Source organism: Lissotriton vulgaris, chromosome 2_1 (genome assembly GCF_964263255.1).
Source record: "Lissotriton vulgaris chromosome 2_1, aLisVul1.2, whole genome shotgun sequence".
NCBI classification, from domain to species: Eukaryota; Metazoa; Chordata; class Amphibia; order Caudata; family Salamandridae; genus Lissotriton; species Lissotriton vulgaris.
The window spans coordinates 558622126-558649655 of record NC_141687.1 but is presented as its reverse complement, the minus strand read 5'-3'; the positions used below and the strand labels follow the sequence as shown (position 1 = coordinate 558649655).

At 46.4% G+C, this 27530-nt stretch overlaps 1 protein-coding gene across 2 annotated transcripts in view; it reads right to left on the bottom strand.

The window, feature by feature from the left end:
- LOC147730750 (uncharacterized) overlaps positions 1-27530 on the bottom strand; it is a 1432305-nt gene that overhangs the window by 1150310 nt on the left and 254465 nt on the right. For both annotated transcript variants that reach the window (XM_086955559.1, XM_086955560.1), the window contains one exon: positions 21499-21601. In XM_086955559.1, coding sequence (XP_086811685.1) covers positions 21499-21601 — 103 coding nt within the window. The remainder of the gene's footprint in view (positions 1-21498; positions 21602-27530) is intronic.

Genomic DNA, 27530 nt, shown 5'->3' with positions numbered 1-27530 from the left:
AATTCTCAACTAACTTTGATACAAAAAGATGCGGGTACGATTCGCTACTTGGTTTAAGACCACTATTAATAATAAAACATTTCTCGAATCTTGAATAAAAGTCACTAGTATCTTCGTCGGGCTTCTGCTTACATGCTGAGATTGCATCCCAGTCTTCTTTTCTAGTTGCCAATAATCTTGGCAGAACCTGTACTATTAAACCTGGTAATGCTTTAGTTTTGTCCCCAAGGCCTACCCCTGGGACCCGTTTATTTTCTTCGTCTTCTATTTCTGCCCATGCAATCTTTGTGTCTCCCACCTCCCATTCTTTTTCCTTTAGTTTCTCGTAGATGCCCGTGGGCAGCAGTACTTTTAACATTTTCATGATATCATCATATGTGTAATCCCCCATCAGTAACATGTCTTTAAGCTCTCTGTGGAAACCTGCAGGGTCTTTATCATGGCTCGGGACTAGTTTCTTCATTTCTAACAGTTCTAACTTGGTCAATGGCGTGTGTACATATACACGTTTCAAGATATTGTCCGTACCCATAACTGGGTGTACTTCTCGTAAGGGGTTCTGACTTTCAATGCCACCTAGGCATTGCATGTGATACGTTTTCCTTTCTGGGGGCGGAGCAGGAACATATTCAGAGCTTATGAAAGTGTCATATCTACGGCGTTGTTCTAGAATTATTTGAATTAATTTGGTACTTAGACCTCTCCATCTGCCCATGAGTAGCGCTTCTAGTAATTCGGGTAAGGGACCTGGATCCGAATGCTGATGTCTGTACTTTATGAGAAGGTGCTGAATCATGTATACACCTGCTAATTTCTGCTCGTCTGGGGAGAGGTTCAGAAATGTCTGCGCTACTGTGTCATCATTATATATGTCTGGATTTTCGGCCCATGATATGGCTGACCGGGCTAGTTCTTGTTCATCCATAGAATTGAGTACATGGTACCCTACTCGATCTCGAAGCCTTTTATCAGTTTCCTGGAACTGATGTTCAGCAGAATTCGGGTTTGTTAAGGCACAGAAAAGGACTCTCTTGCTTTCTGGACGGATGCCTTTCCTAAGGTAATTTCCTTTACCTACATATGCTATAGTGTCTAGAGTTTCTTCTGGTTCTTCACATTCTTCTTCCCCCTCGGAGGAAGCCTTCTCTTTCTCTTTTTGGTGTATTTCTATCACTGCTTTTCTTATTTTCTTGTACATACTGGCTATGCAAGTCCCCTTATCGTGTTTTCCTTCGGATATATTCTGACCCCACTTGGTTAATGCATCTAATTCACTCTGGTCGGTCCCAGGCCTATCTCGTTCTCTTATTAGGCAATTTATGAAAAAACGTAGTATCTGTGCTTGAATGTCAACTTTCTGACGCTCCATGGCATCTTTAATACTGTCGGGGTCTTTCCCAGTCTGGATAAACTCATATATTCTATCTAGGCGCTCCTTCATTCCTGCATAACACAGCAGGGAATCAGTAGCAGATCTTAACCGTAATGATGCCATCACCATTATATCGTCTTTGCCGGGTACTGGATCATATCTGCAAACTGAAATGGTTTCTTTAAACACGTCAAGACGGGGTGATTTGAACGAAAAAGGATTCCGCAAGACTCCAAGCGGTAACCTGCGTGTCGGTGGCGGGGTGTGAAGACCCCCGGTCGCACCCCCTGAGGCGGAAGCTTGAGCATTAGTTCTTTGTGGAGTCTGTACCTGAACTTGAATGTGTCTTTTAGTGGGATCAGGTAGAAGTGGTTTCGGTGGATCAGTTTTAAGTACGGGAAGTGGTGGAGCTGGTGGAACAGGGGAAACCTGTCGTGATACTGGTAGAATATGATTTTGGGGCGGGTTACCACCCCCGTCCCCGTCGTTAGGCAGGGCGCGGACAGGCAGATTGGTGTAAGCGGGTGCTACATCCTCTAGATAGGAATTCAGGAATATGTCTTTAGTGGTCCTATGAGTTACTTTGGTTGGAACCAATGGGGGCGGTAGGTCTTTAGGTATTTCTGAAATGGCCTCAGGTGAACCCTCGGCCGCGAGATACATACCGTTTACGAGATTATTTCGTGCGCGGTCTATCTGTTCAGTTTTTACTCGGATCCCCTCGGTAACTAGTTCGTTTTCTTGGGCTTTCTCTGATTCTTTAAGTCTATCTTCTCTACGTAATGTTCTTTCAGCACGTTTATGTGATTCCTTACGCCAAAATTCTATGGCGTCTTTCTGAGATTGTCTGGCTTTCTTTTTCCATAGTGCTTCTTCTACCTTCATGATGCACTCGGCATCCCATGTTCCGGTAACGGGCCATCTGTGTCTTTCGTCTAGATGTTTGGTATAGTCAGCCCATAAATCGAGATATAATATGGCATCTATGCCATGCTTGTGGTACATAAAGTTACCTGGGGTGTCCCTAGGGGGGATAGGAATTTCTTCCTCTAGTATCCCTTTCCTAGTTCCTATCTGCTTTAACTTGTTGAAAAACGGCATCTTGTTTACTTGGTACTGAATGCTCGATCCTTGCTACTTAATACTGAATACAGCTAGTTATACAAGAAAACATAAATGCACATTAGGAAACAGTCACACTCATACCACGACATTAATCACATGAAAAGACATTTTGAAAACACATATATGACTACCCCCTATATCGGATGTACTGCTAAACAGCACAGATACACTGCTAAAGCGGTGCAGAACGGATGTACTGCTAAACAGTACAGATACACTGTCTAAAAACAGTGCAGACCGGACTCGTGTACCCAAACCCGTCTAGATACGTCCCAGCAATGGTACTCACCGGGAAGCACGGAAACAGAAGGCCTCGGAAAACTCGACTGGACTCGACACTTCGGAAAACTTCGGAAAAACTTCGGAAAACCTCGGAAAACTTCGGAAAACTGGTGGGCCTCTTGACACCTCGGACCTTGCTTCTTTCGGCTGGGCTCTGGTCGGGATCCTCCGCACTCCTCACCGCCTCGTCTGGGTACTGATCGTAATCTTCGTCACCTCTGTGGGCCAGAGGGAGATACAGGAAATCCTGCCAGTACGCGTAGTTTCCTTCTAACTGATGGCAGGGGACAGAGTTTACAACGCACCAACCGGCGCGTGAGGTGGGGGAGGGGTCCCTGTTCGGGCGCCAAAATGATGTAAATATATAATTTACCGTCGTAATTTCTATGCAGGTAAGTACTTAATCAATAATAACTCAATCAGAAAGAAAGAAAACAGAGTCCGTGGTGTTAGAGTTCTTAGGGGTTTTATTCCTTAAAAAGGAATGGTCTAGACCAGGATATCATATTCTTCCCACCACAGGGGTGGAAGAAGGGATAGAGAGAGCGCGCTACATTTTATTGACAGTACATAGTTTATATACTTAATTCATGTCATGGAAAACAGTACAGTAGGCGCAACAGCTGAGAGAAGACAAGATAACAGTAGCCACGTGTTACTAATACGTAATCAGAAGGCGTGGACTAGGCGTGTGCTGGAAACGTCACAGATAGGTGTCACAAAAGGGGTGGCACTAAGCAGAAATGTTGCAATGTCAGCAGAAATCGGAAGCTTGGATGCGCGCGCAGCTGCATGACGTGTGATGGACGTGAAACTGGAGGGTGCAGGGAGCTTGACATTTGCACTGACGGAAAGAGACAGAAGTCTGGCATGTCAGATCAACTTGTGCTTCTATCATATCTGATATCTGGTGTTTAGGAACTGAGCTATCTGGGCAGAAAGGTCTCTGGGGCAGAAGCTATTCTATACTGACTGTGAGTGCGTGTATAAGCGCCTGAGTGTCTGCATGAGAAGCGTGGGGGCATGGGCCTTCCATGGGAGCATGGCAACAGAAGCTATGAATTACTTGCACGGAGGCAGGTCGGCCCTTTGGCCCTTTGGCCCTGCAGCTGAAGAGGATGTTTACTGAAGCTAGCAGGCAGGAATGTATTTTCGAGGAGCGGAACAGATAACTCGAAGGTTATAGTCAATCTTGGCAGGCAGCAGGCTGAGCTGAACACGCTGGGCCGCGCTAGAAGTAAGGCAGAGTTCACGGGTACGGGGGCAGCCTGGGCAGCCTGGCCTGAGGCTCCCAGAGTCAGAAGGGAGAAAAGGCTCGATGGCAGATATTCTGGGCCTACTTTGCCAGAGCTGAAAAACATGTAGAGTACACTACAAAAAGACGTTGGCATAGTATACTTAGGAACGGGCTATCCAACCCAGTCAGGGTGGGTCTGAAAGAGGACATGTTGACGTTGGACGCAAATGTATTTGCTTCTTCATAGCTGGTACAGGAGGGAAGTTACATGCACTTTAACTCGTACATGGAGACGGTGGGGTACACGCTAGGGAACACAACTTGACCAGAATTTATATTTCCTCAGGAATTGTAAAAGACGGTGGTGGTGGCTCTCTTGTTATCCAAACTTGATTACTGCAATGCACTGTTTTTGGGCATTGATAAAACCCAGATGAGAAAGCTGCAGTCCCTACAGAATGCCACAGCAAGGCTGCTTCTAAATATGCCTAGAGGTCAATCAACCTCGACAGGAATCAGAGCACTGCACTGGCTCCCTGTTAAGCAGCGCGTGGAATTTAAGGCCTTATGCCTGGTTTATAAAGCACTCTACGGGGTAGGGGCTAGGGACATCCGAAAAATGTTTTCACCCTATACCCCCGCCCGTACCCTTAGGTCTGGCAATTTAGGATACCTCTAGATTGACATGATTAGGCAAGTAAAATGGGGCGGCAGAACTTTTTCAAACTGTATGGCACAGTTATGGAACAAAATGCCAATAGCCATGAGATTCCAATAGAATCGACAGTCCTTCAGAGAAGATCTGAAAACGTGGCTGTTCACTTCGATCTCGCTCCCTGGTAACACAGCCCGTATCATTTTTCACATACAACAGCGCCAAGACGCTGTGGCATTTGAGAGCTATACAAACATATATCCTATCCTATCCTATCCTACCCCATGTTGATAAAACATCCACTCTCACCAGAATGGGCACCAGCACTGCATGTCACAGAGCATATGCAGGCTTGGTTAAGGAAACAGATTGCTAAAGATTTTAGATTAGATCTCAGATTAGAATGCAAAAGGCCTCATTTAGCAAACAATGTTATGCAGACTCCTGATTTGTACGCCAAGAGTTTAGTGTTTACTGGCAAGGGAGGATGAGATCCCAGGAAGAGATTAAATAAGGGCCTGCGGATATGCCATGACAGGCATCTGGGTTTAACAGGTCCATTAACTAAGATCTTCGATATGGCAGCGGAGGCCATTGTGAAGAAGGATTGTGTTAATGTTGAGGAATTAAGAAAGTTGGATATGGCGAGCGGTATGTCTCTTGGGTAATGCTAACACCGCCATATATCTGTAGAATGTAGGAAAAGCATCCAACTAAAAATCAACCCTACGTTTGGTGAGCTAGCCAATAGTGGGGAAGGACTAGCGGCTAATGACATACTGTTTGGGGATCTCTTTATTAAGGACATGTCTAAGTATCTGGGTGCTTTTAGTTCTGTACAAAAATCTCACAGAGATTAAAAAAAGTATTTGACAGGTGTGTTTGTTGGTTAGGCCAGGTGAACTAGAGGTAGGTTCCCCGGCAGAGGTCAAGGCATTACGAGAACCTCATTTACTAGAGGACCAATCAACCTCTAATCAGTCTGTAGGGTTTTACCCTCAGAAACAAAGAGCTAGAGGGAGAGGAATCAGTGGAGAACATTGCACTTGTGGATCACGTAAATCTAGACCATTTTGTCACCCCCAAAAAACTGGGCTGCAGACTTGCTCAGTTTTTCAGCAATTGTTCCCGGGTAATGGGAGATCCTTGGGTGTTGGGAACCGTGAAAGGATATACCATAGAGCTTGTAGAGGAACCAGTACAGGTTTATATTCAATAAATTAGAAGGTTCAATGTAGAACTTACAGATTTGGTGAATTAGGAGGTTTGATAGTTGGTAGCCAAGGGAGCTATTGTAGAGGTGATAGCAGCTCACAAGGGGTTTTGTGAGCAATATATTCCTAGCAGAGAAAAAGGATAAAGGAATGAGACCAGTGATAAACCTGAAGAGTTTGAACGATTGAGTGGTGTATCACCATTTCAAAATGGAACATATGCATTTACTCAGGGATGGTCTGCCAACACGGGATTGGTTAACAAGATTAGATTTGAAGGATGCTTACCTGACAATTACGATTTGGGATCCCATAGGAAATATCTTCAGTTCAGGTGCGGTGGAAAAATGCAGTGGCTGCATATCAGAGAGATCAAGGTGTACATCTGATTATCTATGTAGACAATATCCTTTTACTGAATCAGAAGAGAGCAAAGGTGTTGGAACATACTCATATGGCAGTACCCTTGTTGGAGGATCTGGGGTTTGTGGTGAATGGGCAGAGGTCATGTTTGATTCCAAATCAGGTTTTCTGACAGACACAGTGGAGGTACAACTGAAACTGTCAAAGGAGAAGTTGAAACATATAAGGAAGGAGATAAGGAGTATTTTGAGAATGGAGAAGATTTTGTCGATAATGTTGACAAGAGTGGCAGGTTTGGTGTCCTCTACAATTCAAGCTATTTTTCCAGGAACTTTGAATCATCATGCTTTTTGGAGATTGAAGGCCAGACATCTGAGGCAAGGGTTGAGCTATTCAGAGGAAATTGTGCTTTCAGAGGAAACTTAGTTGGTGGTTAGGAAATATGGAGGCATGGAATGAGAGAGACATTTTTGGGGTGCTGCAAGAGATGATTATAGAATCAGATGCAAGTTTGACAGGTTGGGGAGCATGTTGTGGAGCAGTTTCAACAGGAGGAATCTGATCAGAGGGCGAAATGCGATTTACACAAATTGTTTGGAGCTTCTGGCAGGGTATTTTCTACTAAAGAGTTTTATCTTCCTCACTCCCCTCCCACAGTCTCTTCTTCTCCCACTAACTGTGGAACTACCACTCCCTCTATCCCTAAAAACCTCTCAGTCATCTACCTCAACACCCGATCTGCGGTCGCCCACGCGCACGAACTTTCGGTCCTGCTGGACCTTCACACCCCCGACCTCCTCTTCCTAACTGAGACCTGGTTCTGCGACGACTCCCTCCCCGCACTTCTTTCCACCTTACCGGCCTCCTACTACGCCCTTAGGGCTGATCGTCCATCAGGTAGAGCCGGGGGCGGCGTGGCGGTCGTCGCACGTACCGATCTCCCCTTCCAAATCCTTTCCCTACCTACCATTGCTACCACCGAATTCCTAGTGATCCGCACACTCTCCACTTCTCCCCCCCTAACCTGCTTCCTCACTTATCGTCCCCCCCAGTCTCCCCTACAGTTCCTCCCCGACTTTCTGGAGGTCCTGGCCACTATTACTGTCAACAATTCTTCTATTTTACTCCTTGGCGACTTTAATTTCTGGCCCTCCGATCCTGCCGAATGCCCTTCATCGAAGGAATTCTCCGAAACCCTCAATTTTACATCCCATGTCCACTCCCCTACCCACACTAAAGGTCATCGGCTTGACCAGATCTGGTCCCTGAACTGCCCTGTGGAATCACTTTCTATCTCCCCTTGCCCTTGGTCTGACCATCACTTGATCTCCTTTCTCCTTCCCATTCTTCCCCCAGCTAAGACCCTCCGACCCAAAAACACCTGGGTCCGATCATGGAGTCGTGTCAATCTTGAAAATTTCTCCTCCCTCCTGACTAATTCTCTTCCTGCTCTCCAGGGTCTCACCACTGCTTCCCAGGTCGATTCCATAAATCTATGGCTCACTCACAGCTGCGACTCTGTTGCCCCGCTCAAACGCATAACCTCCAAACGCGACAAAGACGCCAATCGGTGGTTTAATAATGAGCTTAAAACCACCAAATTAACTGTCCGTCGCGCAGAGCGGGCCTGGAGAAGAAACTATTGCCCCACTCTAAAACTGGAATACACCAACATCTTGAGCCAGTATAAAAAAGCCATCCTGGAGGCCAAAACATCCTACTTCTCTTCGAAAATTCTAGCAGCAGAGAACCAGTCCAAAGAGATTTTTTCCATCGTTCACAACCTGGCGTTCTCAGACAGAACTACTCTCAAACCAGCCTCATCCGAAGACCTCTGTCTCTCTCTTAATGATTATTTTATTCATAAAATTACCACCATTAAGGCCAACATCCCCCTTCCCTCCCCATCTTTTGTTGATCCTCAATGTCCTCCCCCAAAAGGTGCACTAACCTCCTTTCCCCCTATCACTCGGGAAAATCTGACCTCTGTAGTGCCACTGATCAAATCCGGCTCTCCGCTTGATCCCTGCCCTGCCCACATTCTCCGCCACGTCTTTGTCTCTTGTCCAGACCCTCCCCTCCATCTCCTTAATAGTTCCCTCTCTCAAGGCATAGTTCCCAACTCTATGAAATCCGCGGTCATTGTACCCATTCTGAAGAAACCGGGGGCAGATCCTTCTGTCCCGGCCAATTTCCGCCCCATTTCCCTCCTACCTTTCCTGGCCAAGGTGCTCGAGCGCCATGTCACCTGCACTCTGAGTTCCTTGGTGGAGAAACACGGTGCCCTTGCCCCCCGTCAAGCCGGTTTTCGCCCCGCACACTCCACGGAGTCTGTTGTTATGTCGGTCCTTGACACCCTCAGGGAGGGTATGGACACCAATCAGCACCAGGCGCTTGTGCTCCTCGATCTCTCAGCCGCTTTCGATACGGTGGACCATAACACCTTACTCTCCCGTATCGCGGCGGCGGGGATCGGGGGGAGTGCCCTGGTCTGGTTGTCCTCCTTCTTGAGTGACCGCACCCAGGCCGTCCGCCTGGGTGACTACACAGCGGACACCCGAAGAGTTCAGTGCGGGGTTCCCCAGGGTTCCTCTCTCTCTCCCCTCCTATTTAATCTGTATATTGCCCCTCTTATTTTCTCTCTTCAACAGATGGAGGTCACCGTATTTAATTATGCGGATGACCTCCAGCTGGTCTTCAATCTCTCTTCTCCTTCTGCTACACTTAATTTTCAAACTGTTATGCTTCATATCAGGGACTGGATGAACCACAACCACCTTAAACTCAACCCCGATAAAACCGAACTGGTGTTGACGGGTGGTTCATCCAGCCCCTGGTCCCCTCTCTTCTGGCCCCCCTCTCTTGGTCCTTCTCCTGTTCCCTCTCCCTCAGTCAAAACCTTAGGCATTAAGCTCAATTCGCAACTCACCCTTCACTCCCAGGTTAGCTCTGTGGTATCTTCTTCCTTTCTCTCACTGCGCACAATTCGCAGGGTGTCCCGATTCTTCACTTTCTCCGCACTAAAACTCATCATCCTGGCCATGGTGGTGTCCCGCCTGGACTACGGGAACGCCCTGTATGCCGGTATTCCCGCATACAGTTTGCGTCGCCTTCAACAAATACAGAACCAGGCGGCCCGCCTGGCCTTCAATCTCCCCAAATTCCACCACTCTACCCCTCTCCTGAAACAACTGCACTGGCTCCCCGTGCGAGCTAGAATTCAATTCAAGCTCGCATGCATTACTTTCCTGGCCCGCTCCAGTTCGGCGCCAGCTTTCATCTCCTCGGAGATCGTCCCTTATGTCCCTACTAGGGCTCTACGATCCTCCACCCAGTCCCTCCTTACCATCCCACGTTTCCGGAGAAAGAAGTGGGGTGGATCTAAATTTGCTGTCCTCGCCCCTACCCTCTGGAATTCCCTTCCCCTTGAACTTCGCTCCATCCCCTTCTATTCACAATTCCGTAAAAGCCTCAAAACCCATCTTTTTACAAAATCCTTTGACTAGTTGCCCGCTTTGACCTCCCTACCTCCACCCTCAGTCCCCGTTAGCTATAGCGCCAAGAAGCCGCTGGTATACGTGCGCTTAAGAAGAACTTTTAAACTCAAACTCAAACTATGAAGAACAGGGTGAAGTGTTCCATTCTTTTGTGGATGGATAATGTATCTGCTGTAAGAAATTTTAAAATAGTTAGGAGGACCGAAATCAAAAGATCTAGCAGATTTAACCAAGGTATTTTGAGAGTATTTTTGAGGCAGAACACTGTAGTACAGGCAGAACATATTCCAGGACTGGGCAATTTTGAATTGATTGGCTCTCAAGGAATTACAGAGACTCGAGCAATTGGGCTCTAGACAGAGTGGTTTTCATGACCCGGATGGAACTTTGGGGTCCTTTTCAGGTGGATTTATTTGCGGACAGATTGAATAACCAGTTGGAAACGTTTTAGTTAGCATCCTGACCCGGAACCAGCAGGGATAGATGCATTCAGGCCAGATTGGAGCAGTCTCGAGGGCTATGCTTTTCCTCCATTTTCTATGCTAACTCCGGTAGCTGCGATGTTCCGCAAGAGGAAGGATATTGTGGTGTTAGTAACACCTCTTTGGAAGCCTCATGTTTGGCATCCATATTTTTGGAAATGTCAGCAGATTATCCAATCCTGTTGCCGGTATTTTTATTTATTTATTTATTTATTTACTGACACTTATAAAGCGCGAACAATTACCCTTGGGTGTCTCGGCGCTAGACTGCAGTAATGTCATTCCATAGAGGTAAGGTATACAGTGGGTGTACTGTGTTATTGGTTGAATAACCATGTCTTCAAATTTTTTCTAAACTGTAAGAGTGATGGACTGGCTTTGACGTGGTGTGGTAGGGTATTCCAAATTTTGGGGGCCGCAACTAGGAAGCGGCGGTCGCCCCATGTGACTGTTCTGCTACGTGGGACCACTAATTGATTAAGTGATGCAGATCGTAGTTTTCTGGCTGGACAGTATGGTATTAGATGATCTTTAAGGAAACGAGGCCCCTGGTCCTGCATTGCCTTATAGACTGTACACATAGCTTTAAACTTTATCCTGTTCTGGATAGACAGCCAGTGGTAGGTCCTCAGAGTATCTGAGATGGGCGCGAATTTTGGTTTTTTGGACAGCAGGCGTGCGGCCGCATTCTGTACTGTCTGCAACTTTTTTGTGACTCTGGATTGTGCATTCAGGAAGAGTCCGTTGCAGTAGTCTAGTGAGCTTAAAACCATTGACGTGACCAGGGTCTTAGCGGCCGTGTCAGGCAGAAAAGGCAAAATTTTCCTTATCATTTTTAGTTTAAAATGGGCCGTGGACGCGACCTTATTGGCATGAGCCATAAAGTTGAGCTGGTTGTCAAAGGTAACTCCTAGATTTCTCACCTTGGGGGTAGGACAAGGTGGAATGCCAAATGTTGATGGCCACCAAGTAGTCGGCCAGGATGGCAAAAGATTGCCAAAAATGACAACCTCCGTTTTCTCGGAATTGAGCTTCAGGCAGTTTCCTGCCATCCACTCACCGATAGCTGTCATGCCTCCTTGGAACCGTTCTGCCACCTCCTGTCCGTCACCCTTAATGGCCAACACCAACTGTGTGTCATCTGCGTATGAGGTTAGGCTCATCCCATGTGCTTTGATGACACTAGCAAGGTCCGACACATAGATGTTAAATAGTGTCGGACTAAGGGATGAGCCTTGAGGAACCCCACACGGCAATGACAATTTGGCAGATTGGAATGGTCCAAGAGTGACCGCCTGCGTTCTATTAGCCAGGAAGGAGGCAAGCAGGTTTCTCGCAGTGGACTGGATGCCCATTTGTTCGACACGGTCAACCAAGGTCTTATGGTCAACCGTGTCGAATGCTGCCGAGAGGTCTAAGAGTACCAGCAAGGCTGTCCCTCCTTGGTCCCGGATGAGTCTAATATCATCCGCTGCTTTGATGAGAGCAGTTTCGGTTCCATGGTATTTACAGAACCCAAACTGGGTATCATCAAGCAGATTGTTTCTCTCTATATGTTCCGACAGCTGCTGGTTCATGGTTTTCTCTATCACTTTGGCTAAAAAAGGGAGACTTGCTATAGGCCGGTAGTTTTTCAGATCTTTCCTGTCAAGGTTTGGTTTTTTAAGCAAAGGCTTAATCAACGTGATTTTTAAGGAGTCTGGATAAGTCCCAGAGCTCAATATTATATTGCAGACGTGAGTGATAATGGGAATAATTGTGTCTGAAACCATGGCTAACACCGATGTGGGGCAGGGGTCCAAGGCAGAGCCTGATTTAACGGCACTCAGTATGGTTTTTGTTTGATCGGTCGTTAAAGGTTTAAAACTCGTCATGGTATTACTCAGGACTGTCTGCGAGGGGGGGGCAGCATTAGTATTAGGTTCCAAGGTGAAAGCTTGGTATATGTTATTCACCTTCGTGAAGAAAAACTCAGACAGGGCATCACATAGTGATTGTGATGGGGGGGGATTTAGGTCTGGTGTGTTACCCGATAGGGTTTTAGCTATGTTATACAGCTGTTTGCTGGAATTTTTAGCTTGTTCTATGTGCAGAGAGAAGAAATGCTTCTTTGCTGCCGTGATCATAGTTTTGTAGGTGGCTAGGGCTTCTTTATATTTATTCTTACTTTCACTGTCATAAGTTCGTCGCCAGTACCTTTCCCTGTTTCTTGTTAATTGTTTCTGTATTTTTAGCTCTTCTGTGTACCACTGAGCAGTCAGCGTACTTCTGTTTCTAGAGTGAGACTTAGTGGGTGCCAGTTGTGACGTGGCGTCACTCAGCCAGTCATGAAATTGGGAAGTAGAAATACAGGGATCGTTAGATAGTTCAGGTTTAGTGTTATTTAAAAGTATATTTAGGTTGTTGTAATTTATATCCTTCCACGCCTTAAAAGTGCCTGGCTTGGGGTGGGAAGTCTTCTTCCTGAACGGATCTTTAATGGTCAGCCTACTGAAAATGGCCGAGTGGTCGGCCCACGTCATGGGAAGGATTTCTGTCACCTGTACTTCTTCTACGTTAGAAAACATGCCATCTAGCGCATGTCCTGCCTGATGGGTTGGGGCCGTGACCAATTGCTTAAGACCTATGGTTTCTAAGTCTGATGTAAGGGTGATAGTGTCTTTATCATTATTTTGTTCAAGAAAAAAATTAAAATCGCCCATTACAGTAATGGACTCATCTGTGGCTATTGATTCTATTAAGGTGCTTAGGTTCGTTAGGAACGCTGCTCTAGCCCCAGGAGGACGATAGAGGAGCACTCCCTTGAAGCTAAAAGAAGGTGTGAATTTTATATTAAAATGAAGAGCTTCGCATGACATGGCAGGGATAGGGGATATGCGGACCTCAAATTGGTCTCTCACTGTGATAGCCAGGCCACCGCCTCTGTTTCTCTCTCTATCCTGCCTATAGACATTATAGCCAGGCGGAACTGCCGTGACCAAGTCGGGTGCAGATGCCTCGTCCATCCACGTTTCCGTAATATACAGGGCATCTAATTTGTGATCGATGATGAGGTCCGCTATCTCTTGGCAGTGTTTGCCCAGAGAACGCGCATTGATTAGGGCCATGGTGATGTGCTTCTCCTTAACCTGCTTAGAGACCTGAGTGTGGGTGATGCAGTTGTTAAAGGGGACGATAGTATCACAATGCAAGCACTTTACATTGGCGCCCGTGGGAGTTAGTGACAGATCAAATTTAGTGCAGCGGGAGGTATGGGTTGGGCGAAGCCTCAGCAGAGTACTCCGTTTGTACAGGATGGGCCGAACAGGGGTCGTGGCCCTAGGCCCGGTCCCGGCGCGGACGGACGCAGACGGGCTCGCCTTTGGCGCGCCTTCTGCGCGCCGCCGGCGCGCCCGCTGCGCCCGCCCGCTGCGCGGACGGGTGGGCCTGCTGCTTTTATCCATTACAGAGCAAGGTGGGAGGAGCGATCACCTGGGCAGGCAGCCTTGCCCTACCCAAGATGGCGGCCAAAGTGGCTGTGCTCGATCTGAGCGCCTAAAGACAGCAGCGCTAAGAGGGGAGACACAAAAAGGTCTTGGGCGAAGCAATCTCGCTCCAAGAAGGGTGCTAAACAATTTAAAATCGGAATATTAAAATTTATACAAGTTTTAAAAATCGGGTTATTCTCAGTCAATAACTCACGTTCCACAACAGTATTGCACAAGGAAGTGCTGAGCTCCCCCGGCTTCCGCCTCAAGGGTTGAAAAATGCAGTATCCTGAAGGGAGGAGGGAGGGGCCCTTAAATGTCCTGGGAGGGCGGGAGGAGCGATCACCTGGGCAGGCAGCCTTGCCCTACCCAAGATGGCGGCCAAAGTGGCTGTGCTCGATCTGCCCGCCTAAAGACAGCAGCGCTAAGAGGGGAGACACAAAAAGGTCTTGGGAGAAGCAATCTCGCTCCAAGAAGGGTGCTAAACAATTTAAAATCGGAATATTAAAATTTATACAAGTTTTAAAAATCGGGTTATTCTCAGTCAATAACTCACGTTCCACAACAGTATTGCACAAGGAAGTGCTGAGCTCCCCCGGCTTCCGCCTCAAGGGTTGAAAAATGCAGTATCCTGAAGGGAGGAGGGAGGGGCCCTTAAATGTCCTGGGAGGGCGGGAGGAGCGATCACCTGGGCAGGCAGCCTTGCCCTACCCAAGATGGCGGCCAAAGTGGCTGTGCTCGATCTGAGCACCTAAAGACAGCAGCGCTAAGAGGGGAGACACAAAAAGGTCTTGGGCGAAGCAATCTCGCTCCAAGAAGGGTGCTAAACAATTTATAATCGGAATATTAAAATTTATACAAGTTTTAAAAATCGGGTTATTCTCAGTCAATAACTCACGTTCCACAACAGTATTGCACAAGGAAGTGCTGAGCTCCCCCGGCTTCCGCCTCAAGGGTTGAAAAATGCAGTATCCTGAAGGGAGGAGGGAGGGGCCCTTAAATGTCCTGGGAGGGCGGGAGGAGCGATCACCTGGGCAGGCAGCCTTGCCCTACCCAAGATGGCGGCCAAAGTTGCTGTGCTCGATCTGAGCACCTAAAGACAGCAGCGCTAAGAGGGGAGACACAAAAAGGTCTTGGGCGAAGCAATCTCGCTCCAAGAAGGGTGCTAAACAATTTAAAATCGGAATATTAAAATTTATACAAGTTTTAAAAATTGGGTTATTCTCAGTCAATAACTCACGTTCTACAACAGTATTGCACAAGGAAGTGCTGAGCTCCCCCGGCTTCCGTCTCAAGGTTGAAAAATGCAGTATCCTGAAGGGAGGAGGGAGGGGCCCTTAAATGTCCTGAGAGGGCGGGAGGAGCGATCACCTGGGCAGGCAGCCTTGCCCTACCCAAGATGGCGGCCAAAGTGGCTGTGCTCGATCTGAGCGCCTAAAGACAGCAGCGCTAAGAGGGGAGACACAAAAAGGTCTTGGGCGAAGCAATCTCGCTCCAAGAAGGGTGCTAAACAATTTAAAATCGGAATATTAAAATTTATACAAGTTTTAAAAATCGGGTTATTCTCAGTCAATAACTCACGTTCCACAACAGTATTGCACAATATTTTGGTGGGTCCAACAGGCACAATCTGGTACTGGAAGGTAGGTTGATGGCATGGAAAATTCAGGCGAGTTTGTGCGGTTCCAAGAGTTTCACAAGGAGCATCAAATCTTATCAAGGATTCCTGGGCGCCAGGTACTCGAAAAATGTATCGATGGGCATGGCAAAAATGGATTTACTGATGTTCGGGGAGGGGTTTTGATCCAATTTCTGTAGATATTATGGAGGTAGTGAACTATTTATCTAAAATATTTGCAAAGGTATTGTCTTACAGAATGATTAATGTACATCGATCAGCTATTGTCGCTGGTCATGTTTTAATTGATGGCATTACATTGGTTCAAAGCGGCACAAAAGGGGATGATGGACGAGCGTTTGAGCAAATCAAACACTCACCCCAGTCAACTGATCTGGGTTTAATCCATCACCATTCTTTAGCTCACTCAGCGACCCCAGTTCAGACATGGCCAATGCAAATCAGTCTGACCCTGTGCCTCATGGGAACAGTCCAGCCCGAACTGCCAAGCCATGTCTTCCCTGGACCGGAAACAAGCATCCTGGGACCGGTTTCGGATTCATAATCCTCATCAGCCAGGTTATCTTGAATCCAGTGGCCAAGTGAGCAAGGGACTCACGTCTGAGCATACCCTGCCAACTTAGGGCGAACAAAGCGATACAAAAGGGGATGATCGACAGAGCGTCATGCTGGTGAAAAGACTTATGATGAGTATAAGGATTTCTAAAACGCTAGTTTCAAGATAAAACTTAGTTTGTAATGTGACCAAGGTGTTGAGTTATTTGGATGGATTAGGTGCAAGTGATTTACTAGATTTGAAGTTATCTCAGAAGTTAACAATTCAGTTATGATTAGCATCTTTTAGAAGAGCATCAGATGTTAAGGCTTTAGAGGTTTCAAACAGGATCTTTTCACCAGAAGGTGTGTGTTTTTATTTAAATAACAGGACAAAGACAAATTTGAAGACAATATTTTATCCATATTTCAATGATCATGAAAATGTGTGTGTGGTATGCTGTCTGAAGGAGTATGAGATAAGGACGTTACTATTAAGATCGCTGAATGTGAGTCAATTATTTATTTCCTTTTGGTATCCTTATAAAGGTGTGGCATCACCAACTCTGGCAAGATGGATGAAAGAGGTGATGAGTAACTCAGGTGTGGATGTGAGTTTGTTTGGAGCGCATTCAGTAAGGGGGAGTCTGCTTCATAAGTTTGTAGGCTGGGAGGTGCATTACAATACATATTAAGGTGTGCTGATTGGTCAAATTATGCAGTTTTTCGTAGATTTTACTTCAAGCTGGTGAGAATTTGCAATAATGTTAGGCTACAGTCTTTAAAAAAATTGATTTTCCCTAGCTTTGAGGGACAGAAAATCTGAATGAATTTTAGTAAGGACACTAACTAATATTATTCCCTTCCTGTCCCCAACCTTGTTTATATGTGAATGTGTTATTTTGTAGACTGTGGTCAAATATAGAGGCAGTGGATGGAGAAGACTGAGTCATTCATGATGGGAAGTGTTAGAATTGGGGGTCTCTAGTTGGCACAGGTAGGTACTTGTAACAAATAGGGACCCTGTCCTCTAGTCAGGATAAGGGGATTACACTCCTAAAATAACCCCTGCTCACCCCCTTGGTAGCTTGGCATGAGCAGCAAGGCTTTATCCCAGAGGTGTTGTAAGTTAAGCATTTGTGACCACATACAGAAACCCAGTGACAACACTACAAATGGACACCACACAAGGTTTTATATCAAAAATAAGTATATTTTATATAGAGTTACCACAAGACCAATTAATAACAAAAATAATCACAGTACTATTAGATTTCAAGAACCACCAACTAACAGGCTTAGTTCGTGGTTCTGTTCGAGTCGGTAGCCCGACCTGGCTACAGCGTTGTTGAAATAACACAGAGTCTAGCAAATCCAGCGGACTGCGTCGGTACGGGCCCACTCAAATGTCGACAGACTCAGTCACAGTACCTTTTACTTGAGGCGGCCGGCACGGATGTGCGAGCCGGTACCGGTGTTCGTCGCGGTGCAGAAAGGAAGCGTTGCAGGACGCGTTGTCCCTCGATGCGGTGCAGGCAACGGCCCGTTGACAGAGTCGGTGGATCCAAGGCATGCTTTGCAGGGTGAGACGGTGCTTGATACGGTGCTTGCAGCTTGCGGTGCGGCGGCAGAGCCGGAGTTCGGGAGCTGGTGGCGATCAGTCCGGACAGCGGTCCGAGTTGGGCGGTGCGTCGCAAAGCATGCGAGGCGGTGCCCAGCTCCGGTGTGGTCACAGGACTCGAAGTCAGCAGCAGTGACTGCGTCGGTCTGATTAGTACGAGTCGGTGTAGAGAGGCGTTGCACGTCGCGGTGTCCACCAGTCGCGGTGCAGGCAACGGCTCGGTGACGGCGTACGGACGGAGCCGGTGAGCTCAGAGCTTGCGTTGTTCAAGGCGGACATTGCTTGATGCGGTGCCTACAGGACACTGGGCCGGTCGTGAGAGTCTGTCACAGCTCCCAGCCTCTGTAGCCACTAAAACAGCGTTTACAGCAGCAACTCACAAAGGCTGGTGAAGTCCACTGGTCCTGGGACTTGCATCAGGGGGCAAGCTCTCTTCCAAGCCCTTGGAGATCTTTTCACAAGTTGAAAGTAAAGTACCCAAAGTTCTATCTCCTCTCTGTGGCAGTCCGGCAACCACTGCAGGCAAATCCCCCAAGCAGCACTTCAGCTTGGTAATAGTCTCTCCTCAGTTTCTTCAGGTTCCTCTCCTCAGCAGAGGTTTTGTCTTGTAAATCCAGAAGTGATCTAATTTCTTGGGAAGATGGTCCCAATATTTATACCCCAAAATCCTTTATCCTCTGAGGGCAGAGGGGCCTGTGACCAGTCAAAACCAGTTCTGAAGCACTCTGTTTACCAGACTTCTCCTTTCCTTTCACAGTGCAGGGCAGGAACATCAGACGCCCCAAAGGAGGTGGAGCCAGCATTGTGGAAGGCAAGTACAGTCCTGAAGCACTTTGTTGACAGTCTTCCTTCTCTTCTTTCAGTGTGAAGGGCAGAGACATCAGATGCACCACAGGGGGTGGAGCCAGCATTGGAGAGGGAAGGCCCAGCCCTATTCAGGTCCCAGGTGCAACTCCTCCCTTCCATCTAGATGGTTAGAGCGGCAGACCCTGATGCAGAGGTCTAGCCCTGGACCAGGGTTCAATTCCCCACCTCGGCGGGTCTTGGGCTCAAAATTCCACGGACCTGATAATTCTCGCCTCGGTGCCTATTCCAATCATGGAGTCCCACTCTGCAACTCTGGGCAATAGCTTGCTTAATCTCCACAACGGCCCCAACCACGCTAAGGATGCCTGGCCTCCACCCTGGGGGTGTCCAGGAGTGGACGCCTCACAGGGAAAGCCAGGATGGGTTCCACAGCAGTATTCGTACAAGCGCCTTGAGACCCTAGCTGGTGAGTAGTGCGCTATACAAGTATCAATTAACATTTATATTCACCACTGAGCTGCCGCAGCCTGTCTCCTGGAATCCCCCAGCCCGGTCACTCACAAACCCAGACAAAGGAATACACAACATAGCAGAGGCAGGCTTGAAAGGTTAGGCAAGCAAATACTTACTTTCTAAAAGTGGTATTTGCAAACACAGAATATTAAAATAAACTTCACTAAAAGATTTATTTTATTATTCTGTGTCCAGGCATACTAAGCTCGAATTTCTACCATGTTCTCTGAGTCTGTTAGGATTATAAACATGTAATATTCGAACAGGCCATTCTGGCCTATTGAGAACAGGTGGACTTGCAATAGTGAAAAACGGAAGTGGCTGTAATTCACTATTAGGACATGCCACACACATCAGGGCTTGTCCTACCTTATATTTACAAGGCACCCAGCCCGTGGGCCTACCGTAGGGAGGACTAATATGAAGAAAAGGGAAGGTTTAGGGACTGGCAAGTGGCTGCACTTGCCCAGTCAGCATGACAGTACCAGACTGCATGCAGGCTCTGCAATGGCAGACCTTAGAGACATTTTACAAGGCTGCTTCTGTGGGTGGCACAACCAGTGCTGCAAGTCTACTAGCAGCATTTGGATTTGCATGCCCTGGGCACACTCAGTGCACTGTACTAGGGTCCGACAAGTAAACCAAATAGTCAATCATGGCATCACCAATTAATATATTCATTTTTTAATAGGGAGAGCATATGCACTTTAGCACTGATCAGCAGTGGTAAAGCGCCCAGAGTCATAAAACAGCCAACAAACAGGTCAGAAAAAATATACGAGGAAGGCAAAAAGTTCAGGGTGACCCTGCAAAAAGGGCCAAGTCCAACAGGATTTTCAGAAGTGAGATTCGTTCATGGATACTGATTATCAACTTGGTCTTTGGATACTTGTTGACTTTTGAAAGTTGGAAGAATATGTTTAAATAGTTATGTGATGTGCAGCCGGCTAAAAAAGACGGAAGATCTCAGCAGGTTCTGGCCTTTTATCAGAATGGAAGTGTTCTACGTTCTTTTAAGAGGCTGCGGAGTGGTAGCAATTAAAGAAGATTGAAATAATATTTGCCTCTGTGTCTTTAATAAAATCCTGATTTTCTGTCCATCAACGCTGGAGAAAATCTACATTCCTTTCAATCATGGTTCTCTTTGTGGTGGACACGCTATAGCAATTATCTGTGTGTTTACCCTCTAGAACTTTGTTTTTTGACTAATAATTTAGTTACTTTCACCACAGAGGTGTGTATACACAAGGGCTGTGTGAATATTTGCCATACTGTGAAATGTAGAGAGTGGGTGCCTAGACATTTTGATCCAGCCTGGTAGAAGTGGGCAAGCCAACAAATTACCAGGGGAGCCGAGCCAAGGCCCTGAACATAAATGCTAGGTAAATCATACAAAATCACTTAAAATATAATAACGTCTATTCAACATTTTTAAAAGTGTTTTTCTTCAACAAGTGGAAGCTTTGTCAATAATAGGGCACATTACAGCACTGGATGGAGAAGTACTAATTAAAAGTGGTCGTTTTGTACCACTGGTAGTCTGAACTCAAATATTTGTGTTGTAATTCTTTATTAATGTTTCTTAGAGATGTACAACTTGGGGAAGGGAGAAGTGTGACAGCCACACAATATATTGTCCAAAAAGAGAGATACAATAGGAACTTGGGTGACATGTGAGTATTGTAGACAGGAGGGTTGAAGTCATATATTTGAGAGTGCTTTCATTAGCAATAATGAGGAGAAACAAATTTAAGCAACAACGCAGTGATTTATCCAGGTTTTCTGGTTTCACATTGTAACAATATCAGCCAGTAAATGGATATCTATTTGTCTTACCCTATGTTAAATCTTTGTTATGACCTCTCAGTGCATTTTTCTGCAGTTTTTGGAATGTGGCGCAAACTTGACCAGAAGGTAATGGATCGCTTTACATGAGCACCAGCTACATTACATAATCGCATGGTTTATAAGCATGGGGAGATATTGGGGCCGATTCACAGAACTAATCTGAGATAAAATCCTGAACTTCCTACTTTTGGTATTCACAGAAAGCATTTATTAGTAGTAAAGTTAGGACTACTACTACTAAATGCCTTTTGTGAATACCAAAAGTCGTAAAGTTAGGATTTTGTCTCAGTTTTGTAGTAGTAAAGTTAGGAGTCCTAACTTTACTACTACTAAATGCCTTATGTGAATGCCAAAAGTAGTACGTTTTGGATTTTATCTCAGATAAGTTCGGTGAATCGGCCCCTAAGTGATTTGTCCAGAATCACAGAATGCTGGGCCTATGCTTAGAAGTTAACCTGGTTCCCAAGTTCCAGTTCTGGCCGTAATTCCACACCCTTGGTAGAGGGAGGAAGGCAGGTAGAAGCCACAAGAAAGCTCGGCTTGTTATGGGTTTGAGATTCCAATAGGACCTCGAGCTGGGCCAGGGCCAAGCTTCAGGTTCAAGCTTTCAGTGGGCCACTGACCTCAGCAGTCTAGAATGTTTTATTTTCTGTGGTGGGAAAGCCTGGTAGTTAATCACAGGGGACGAGAGGGTGGAGCCCTGATGGAGTATGGAGATAGTGGCTGCAACTAAGGGCCTAACATGGAACAAAACAATGACCTCCTACCTAAGTGGCTTCTGACTCATCTATGCTTAAGAGCCTGCAGTTCAACTAAAAAAGAAAGTCAGGCTGCACCCTTACCTTGAGGCATCTGGTCAGTGTGTGCCGATCAGTCTTTATGCCCTTCTGGTCCATATGTTCATAAGCTGAGAAGGCCAAGTTTGCCTCACGAATGGCATTGAAACTGGAAAAAAGAAACAGGAAAACTCAGAAAAATGAATTATCAGGCCTCGGCGAACAGGGTTAAGAAATGTTCTAGACCCCCTTGAGGGGCACAAACATTATTGACCCTACTAGAATGTGCTGCATAGTCTTGCTGGACTGCCTTCCCTTCTGCAAGTGCCCAGTCCTCCAACCAAGCCCAGACCTTTAAAACCACCTTTTTGCTCCCATGAGGTCCCCCAGTCTCCTTTCCACTTTTGCCTCTTGATTTCTGTTTTGTGTAGTACGAAACCTTTTTTTTGCACTTTTGCACCCTTTGTTTTTTTTCTCTGCTTGTTCTCTCTCGTTTTGCCACTTCCCTCACACTGTCTTTCTCGTACTTGATCTGCCTATCTCTCTCTCCTATTTGTTCTGCTGATTTTGTCGCACTCCCATTTTTACTGCCATTTCTGTCTCTGTCATATGCCGAGTTTTCTCTGGTTTCTTTAGCCTCTTCTTGCCTCTATCACTCTCACTCGTCCGTTGCTTGCTTTTTGTCTGCCTCTTACTTGTTTTGCCTCTTTTTTGTTATTTCCCCTCTTTTTCACTCACCTTTATTTTCCTTCATCTCCTCTTTTTGTGCCTCTCACACCATTTCTGGCCCTTTGCTCCTTGAGCACTAGCCCCGCCCACCACTCCCTGGATCTTCTCACACTCCGCTGGGCTTTCATAAATATGGCATGCCAAAGCAAGCCCATCTGAATCCATAATAGCCCCGTCTGCGTCCGGCTTCAGAAACCCTGGACCCCTCACCCACCGACTCTGGCCCTACTCGCCGCTAATCAGCCCATCAACTCTCTTTCTCAACCCTAGTTGCCCATTCTCTACCTCTGCAAGCGCCTTTCCCACCTTGATGTATGGAGCTTTCTCCTGCACCTCCCCAAAAACCTTCTTCGACAGACACCACATGCCACACACCACACACCCCAAAGCCTGCCTCATGAACCAAAGATTCCAAAGCACACTGCTCATGCAAATGCCTCCAGCTCAACATCTGCTTGCTGGTCAAATATGCCATTGAAGTCTAGGACCTACTGGATAACCTCTGTGTCAAACTGCTCTACCTCACGGAAATCTGGCACAACCCTACTACTTCCCAGTATATAGCCATCACCACACTCCCCTGCGACAAAATAACCAAGCACGACACAGCCACCAAACTAGGAGGTGGCATAGCCATCATTCACCAAGTCAACATCACCTGCCTCGCAACCTTAGCTAAAACCAACAGCTGGCTGAAATATCTGACCTTCTAGATTGAAATCCTAAAACCACCATCGTAAGTAGTGCCTTTTTCTACTGACGAACTAGACCCTGAACCAACTTCAGCCCAGCCCTCACTGATATCATCACCCCCTGGAAACTAGAATCCATGGTGACCTAAACTTTTACCACCAGTACCAGTCGGACATCATATCTGCCTACCTCCTTGATGACCTCGGAACCCAGGCCCCAGCCACAGGGCGGGACACATCTTCAACCACATCCTCTCCAAGGTCTCCAACGTCTCAGAGAACAACCCGACCCTTCTGACCTGGACCAACCACTACTGCATCAAATTCAACATCCAAACTCCTTGCTTGCAACACTCGTCAGCCCACCATCCTCACCCACATCAACTGCTACTTCAACAACTGGATAACCACATCGGAAGACTCCCTGACCCCATCCAAACCTACTCCAACCCCAGATGACCCCCATGCCAAATGGTACACTGAAGACCTTTGTTTCACAATATGCTACTGCAGGCACCTGGAAAGACGATGGCGTCTCACCACACAAAGCCACTGACAGAACCTCCTTTTAGTCAAGATCTATCATCAATGCCTTACAACCGCCAAATGCTAATCTCCTTATCCCGTATAGAGAACCATGTGACCTCCATTAAAGCGTTCTTTGCCATTGTCAAGGAATTCCCTTTCCTGAGCACTAGCTTCACAATTGTAACCTCCTGCCAGGACCTATGCAATAAAATCTCCATCCTCTTCTTTGAGAAAATCAGGACCATCTATATCAACCTCCCAACCATATCCTACATCACTCAACCCCTGCATATCTCAACTACCAGCACCACACTAGGCCCCCAGCTATCATGCGGGGCAGAAATCTTCACCACAGAAACAGACAACACTATACGATCCTTCAAATCTGCAGCTCCATCGGATCCCTACCCATACTAAAGCTTCATAAAAGAACTGAATCCCGGCTGCTAAGCGCTAACCTCAATACTCGACCTCTTGTTCTCAACCACCACCTTCCTGGACACCTGGAAACATGCCACCATACTACCATACCTTAAAGAACCTTTGGCTCCCCTACCACAGATAACTACAAGCCCATCTCTCTTCTACCATACTCTGCTAAAGACCTTAAAACATGTTCAGCACTTGCCTTCCTCTCTACCTTAAGACCAACCTTCTCCTCAACTTTTCTCAGTGGGGATTCAGATGGAGGTCATACCCTAATCACTGAGAAGGGAGACATGGCAAACCTCATCTTTCTGGACCTCTATGCAGGCTTCAACAGGGTCTCCCACCCAATCCTCATCCAGAAAACCCACAAGGCTAACATCCAGGGTTCTGCCCTACTAAGGATCCACTCCATCACCAGATACTCTCAAAAGTTCACCCTAAACTCCTTCCAGTAAGATGCCATACTGATCTGTGAAGTTTCACAGGCCTCCTCCTTGACCCCCTCCCTCTTCAATGTCTACATAACTCCCCTCGCCTCCCTCGCATGGTCAAAGGGCTTCAGAATCCCCTCATATGCAGATTATACGCAATGAAAAGCTGCCTCAAGCCAGATGACGACATCACTGAAATGGTATTGTTCTGCAAGCACACCTTCCTATAGAGCCCAGCTTGTTGTTCTGACACCCTGGGACCTGCATCCATCCGAACCAAATCAGCCAGGAACCTGGTAACAAAAATCAACAGCCAATTCTCCATAGTAGCAAACATGGGCTTTCACACCCTCAAGATGCTCATAAAATCTTCACATGACTTCTACTAGACCCCTGCTGGACTTTCACACAAACACTCATCACCAGCAGACGAGACTATGGCTAAGTGCTTAATGTAGGCATTGCTGGTGAGCTCACTAACCTCCATCCATGAGCACACATCTCTGGAAACCTCAGGGACATCCACTGCCTCCCCATCCAGAAACACGCATACTTCAAACTCCTCTCCTTCACCTAAAGAGGCCCTGCATACCCAGGGCCTGACTGGGAACGAAAACCAGCCCTGGCAAAGTGCTTGACCGAGATCCTGGCGGGTTTGGGGTGAGGTCGAGCTGTTTGCCACAGCCGATTTTGTCCGATTTCGTTACAGCAGCCGATATTGCAACTATCTGGCAGGGCGACGAGAGCGAACACTTGAGGGGATGAGAGAAATGATTGGGAAGTTGCTCCTGCTTGCCGTGGGATGCTTGGGCGATCGGCGGAAAGTAGAAGGCTAGTGGTGACAGGTCCCAAGAGGGCCTAATTTGCACAGGGTTCCCAAACCCCAGCACTCTCGAGAAGTGTGGTAATAAATTCCACCAGCCAGGCAATATATGCCCCCCCCAAAAGAACCATAGTTAAATCATATCAACCTCAGGCCCCACCAGCTGGAGACCAGTTGGATCCAGGTAATGGGAAAACACAAATTTCTTGTCTCTGTAGAATTGAGGCGTTCAAAAGGAACTTGATTTAGAGATTGCTACATGTGTTCCAAGCACTTCCCATTTGGATAGACAAGGAATTTGAATGCCAAGGGTAAAAATTCTGATTGCTCCCAGACGGAGGGATGACTTTGATTCCAGGACCTCGGTGATTATTATAGGGTATCGCAATTCCAAATCACTGGGGAGTGGTCACAGAGACTTTCTGATTAACATTGGGCACCCATGAATCAGACAAACTGTATTGCAATCAAATCACCAACACATTTCTAGAAGAGTAGTGCTCAGTAGCCTTGTTCAAACAATTGACCATTTACCTGTCACCAATGATTCTCATATACTTTAAATTACAACTTCATCCTGCATGTGACAGATCAGATTTTAAGACGAGTAGGGAGTGCAACAACAGATATCTAGCTGATCAGTTTGAAGGGGGAGCGTGCATACAAACACATGAGAGTTGCAAGCATCCATCCATCCATACTAATATAATAAAGAGAGAACCCAAACCTTTGAGGCGGGCAATCTTAGGAACCACAGCCCCAATCACAACACCCAATACAGCGTTGGAAAGGGCAGTTGCAGCTGAAGGACATAGGCTATGCAGACGCCCACCATATACATTTAAATGGTAATAGAACCGTGCCAGCATAGTAGTCCCTTGTGGGCATGTCTGCGTTGTGCTGTCGTTGGTGTTCTGGGGGCGTGACAAACGCTGAGGGCGTGTGGTACGTTCCACCCTTCATGCCATGTCTCATATCGTGTGCTAATCCCACCCTGCTCCCTTTAAATACCCCTGCACCCCATAATCATAACCCACCCTTAACCCTTACAATACCTTAACACCCTTAAACACTAACCCATCTTAACCCTATAAATATACCCTGTACCCCAAAACCCAAACCAATCCCTAAACCCTAAAAATACCCCTGTACCCCAAAACTCTAACCTACCCCTGAACCCTTAAAATACCCCTGTACCCCAAAACCCAATCCTAGCCCTGAATCCTAAAAATACCCCAATACCCCAAAACCCAACCCTAGCCCTGAACCCTAAAAATACCCCTGTATCCCAAAACCCATACCTATCCCTAAACCCTAAAACTACCCCTCTACCCCATAACCCAAAACTATATCTGAACCCTTAAAATACCCAAACATCCCAAAACATATACCTCAGTACCCCAAAACATATACCCCTATACCCATACTTACCTTATCCAAACATTAAAAGAAAACATGCTTTTACCATTCATGCATTTACAACTAATTTCGTTGTAAATGTATGCGGGTAAAAGAATATAAAATGTAATGCCATGCGTTATAATGGCATTGCAGAGTCATGGTACTTTCGTAATGAAAGTATGCGGAGTGATGGTAGGCGGAAAGAAAGTTGCGGAATAATGGGTGTTTACCCTCCCCCGGTAAGTACATTGGTGGCACGGTGGCCCACATCTCCAGCAACATACTCATATTTTTTCACCACCCATTTGAAAAATGCACAGGTCTCTCTCATTGATGGCCAGCAGTGACATACACTTTTAGACACACCTCCCGCCACAAGTTCTAGAATTGCGAACTTTAGAGCTGGGGAGCTACGTTCGAATCTCGGCATCAGCTCAACATCCTGTGATTCCAGGCAAATCGCTTTGTCTCCCCGTGCCTACCACAAATGAATGTGTTCTTCTGTAATGTAAATTGTGCTCATGCCATGTTGTCGAGTTCGCGCTATATAATATTGCAAGTAAAAATAAAGTAGGGAAACTCGAGTTCACACACTACTGAACGCACACTCTTAAGTGCATCAGCAGTGCACTGTGAATTGGAGCGTTTCACAAGCCTGTCACAGATAAGAAATGCTATCAAAACGAAATCCTACAAAACAATATACTACTGGCCAGCAGCAATTCATACCCGGACAACGTCGGGACGGGCTGCTAGTATATATATATAATTCAATCACGGCTCCTCCCGGGAACTCCGCCCATTGTCTGGTGGCACATTTAACGGCCAGTAGAGCCACAGTCGTCAATGAGTATTTTAGCAAAGTTTCAAATCACTTGGCGCGGTCAGTAAATAGTTTTCAGTCAGCAATCTTTAATCCAACGTAATGATCAAGTTGGATTAAAGATTGCTGACTGAAAACTGTTGACTGAGAGCATGCTGTGATTTGAAACTTTGTATATATATATATATATATATATATATATATATATATATATATATATATATATATATATATATATATAT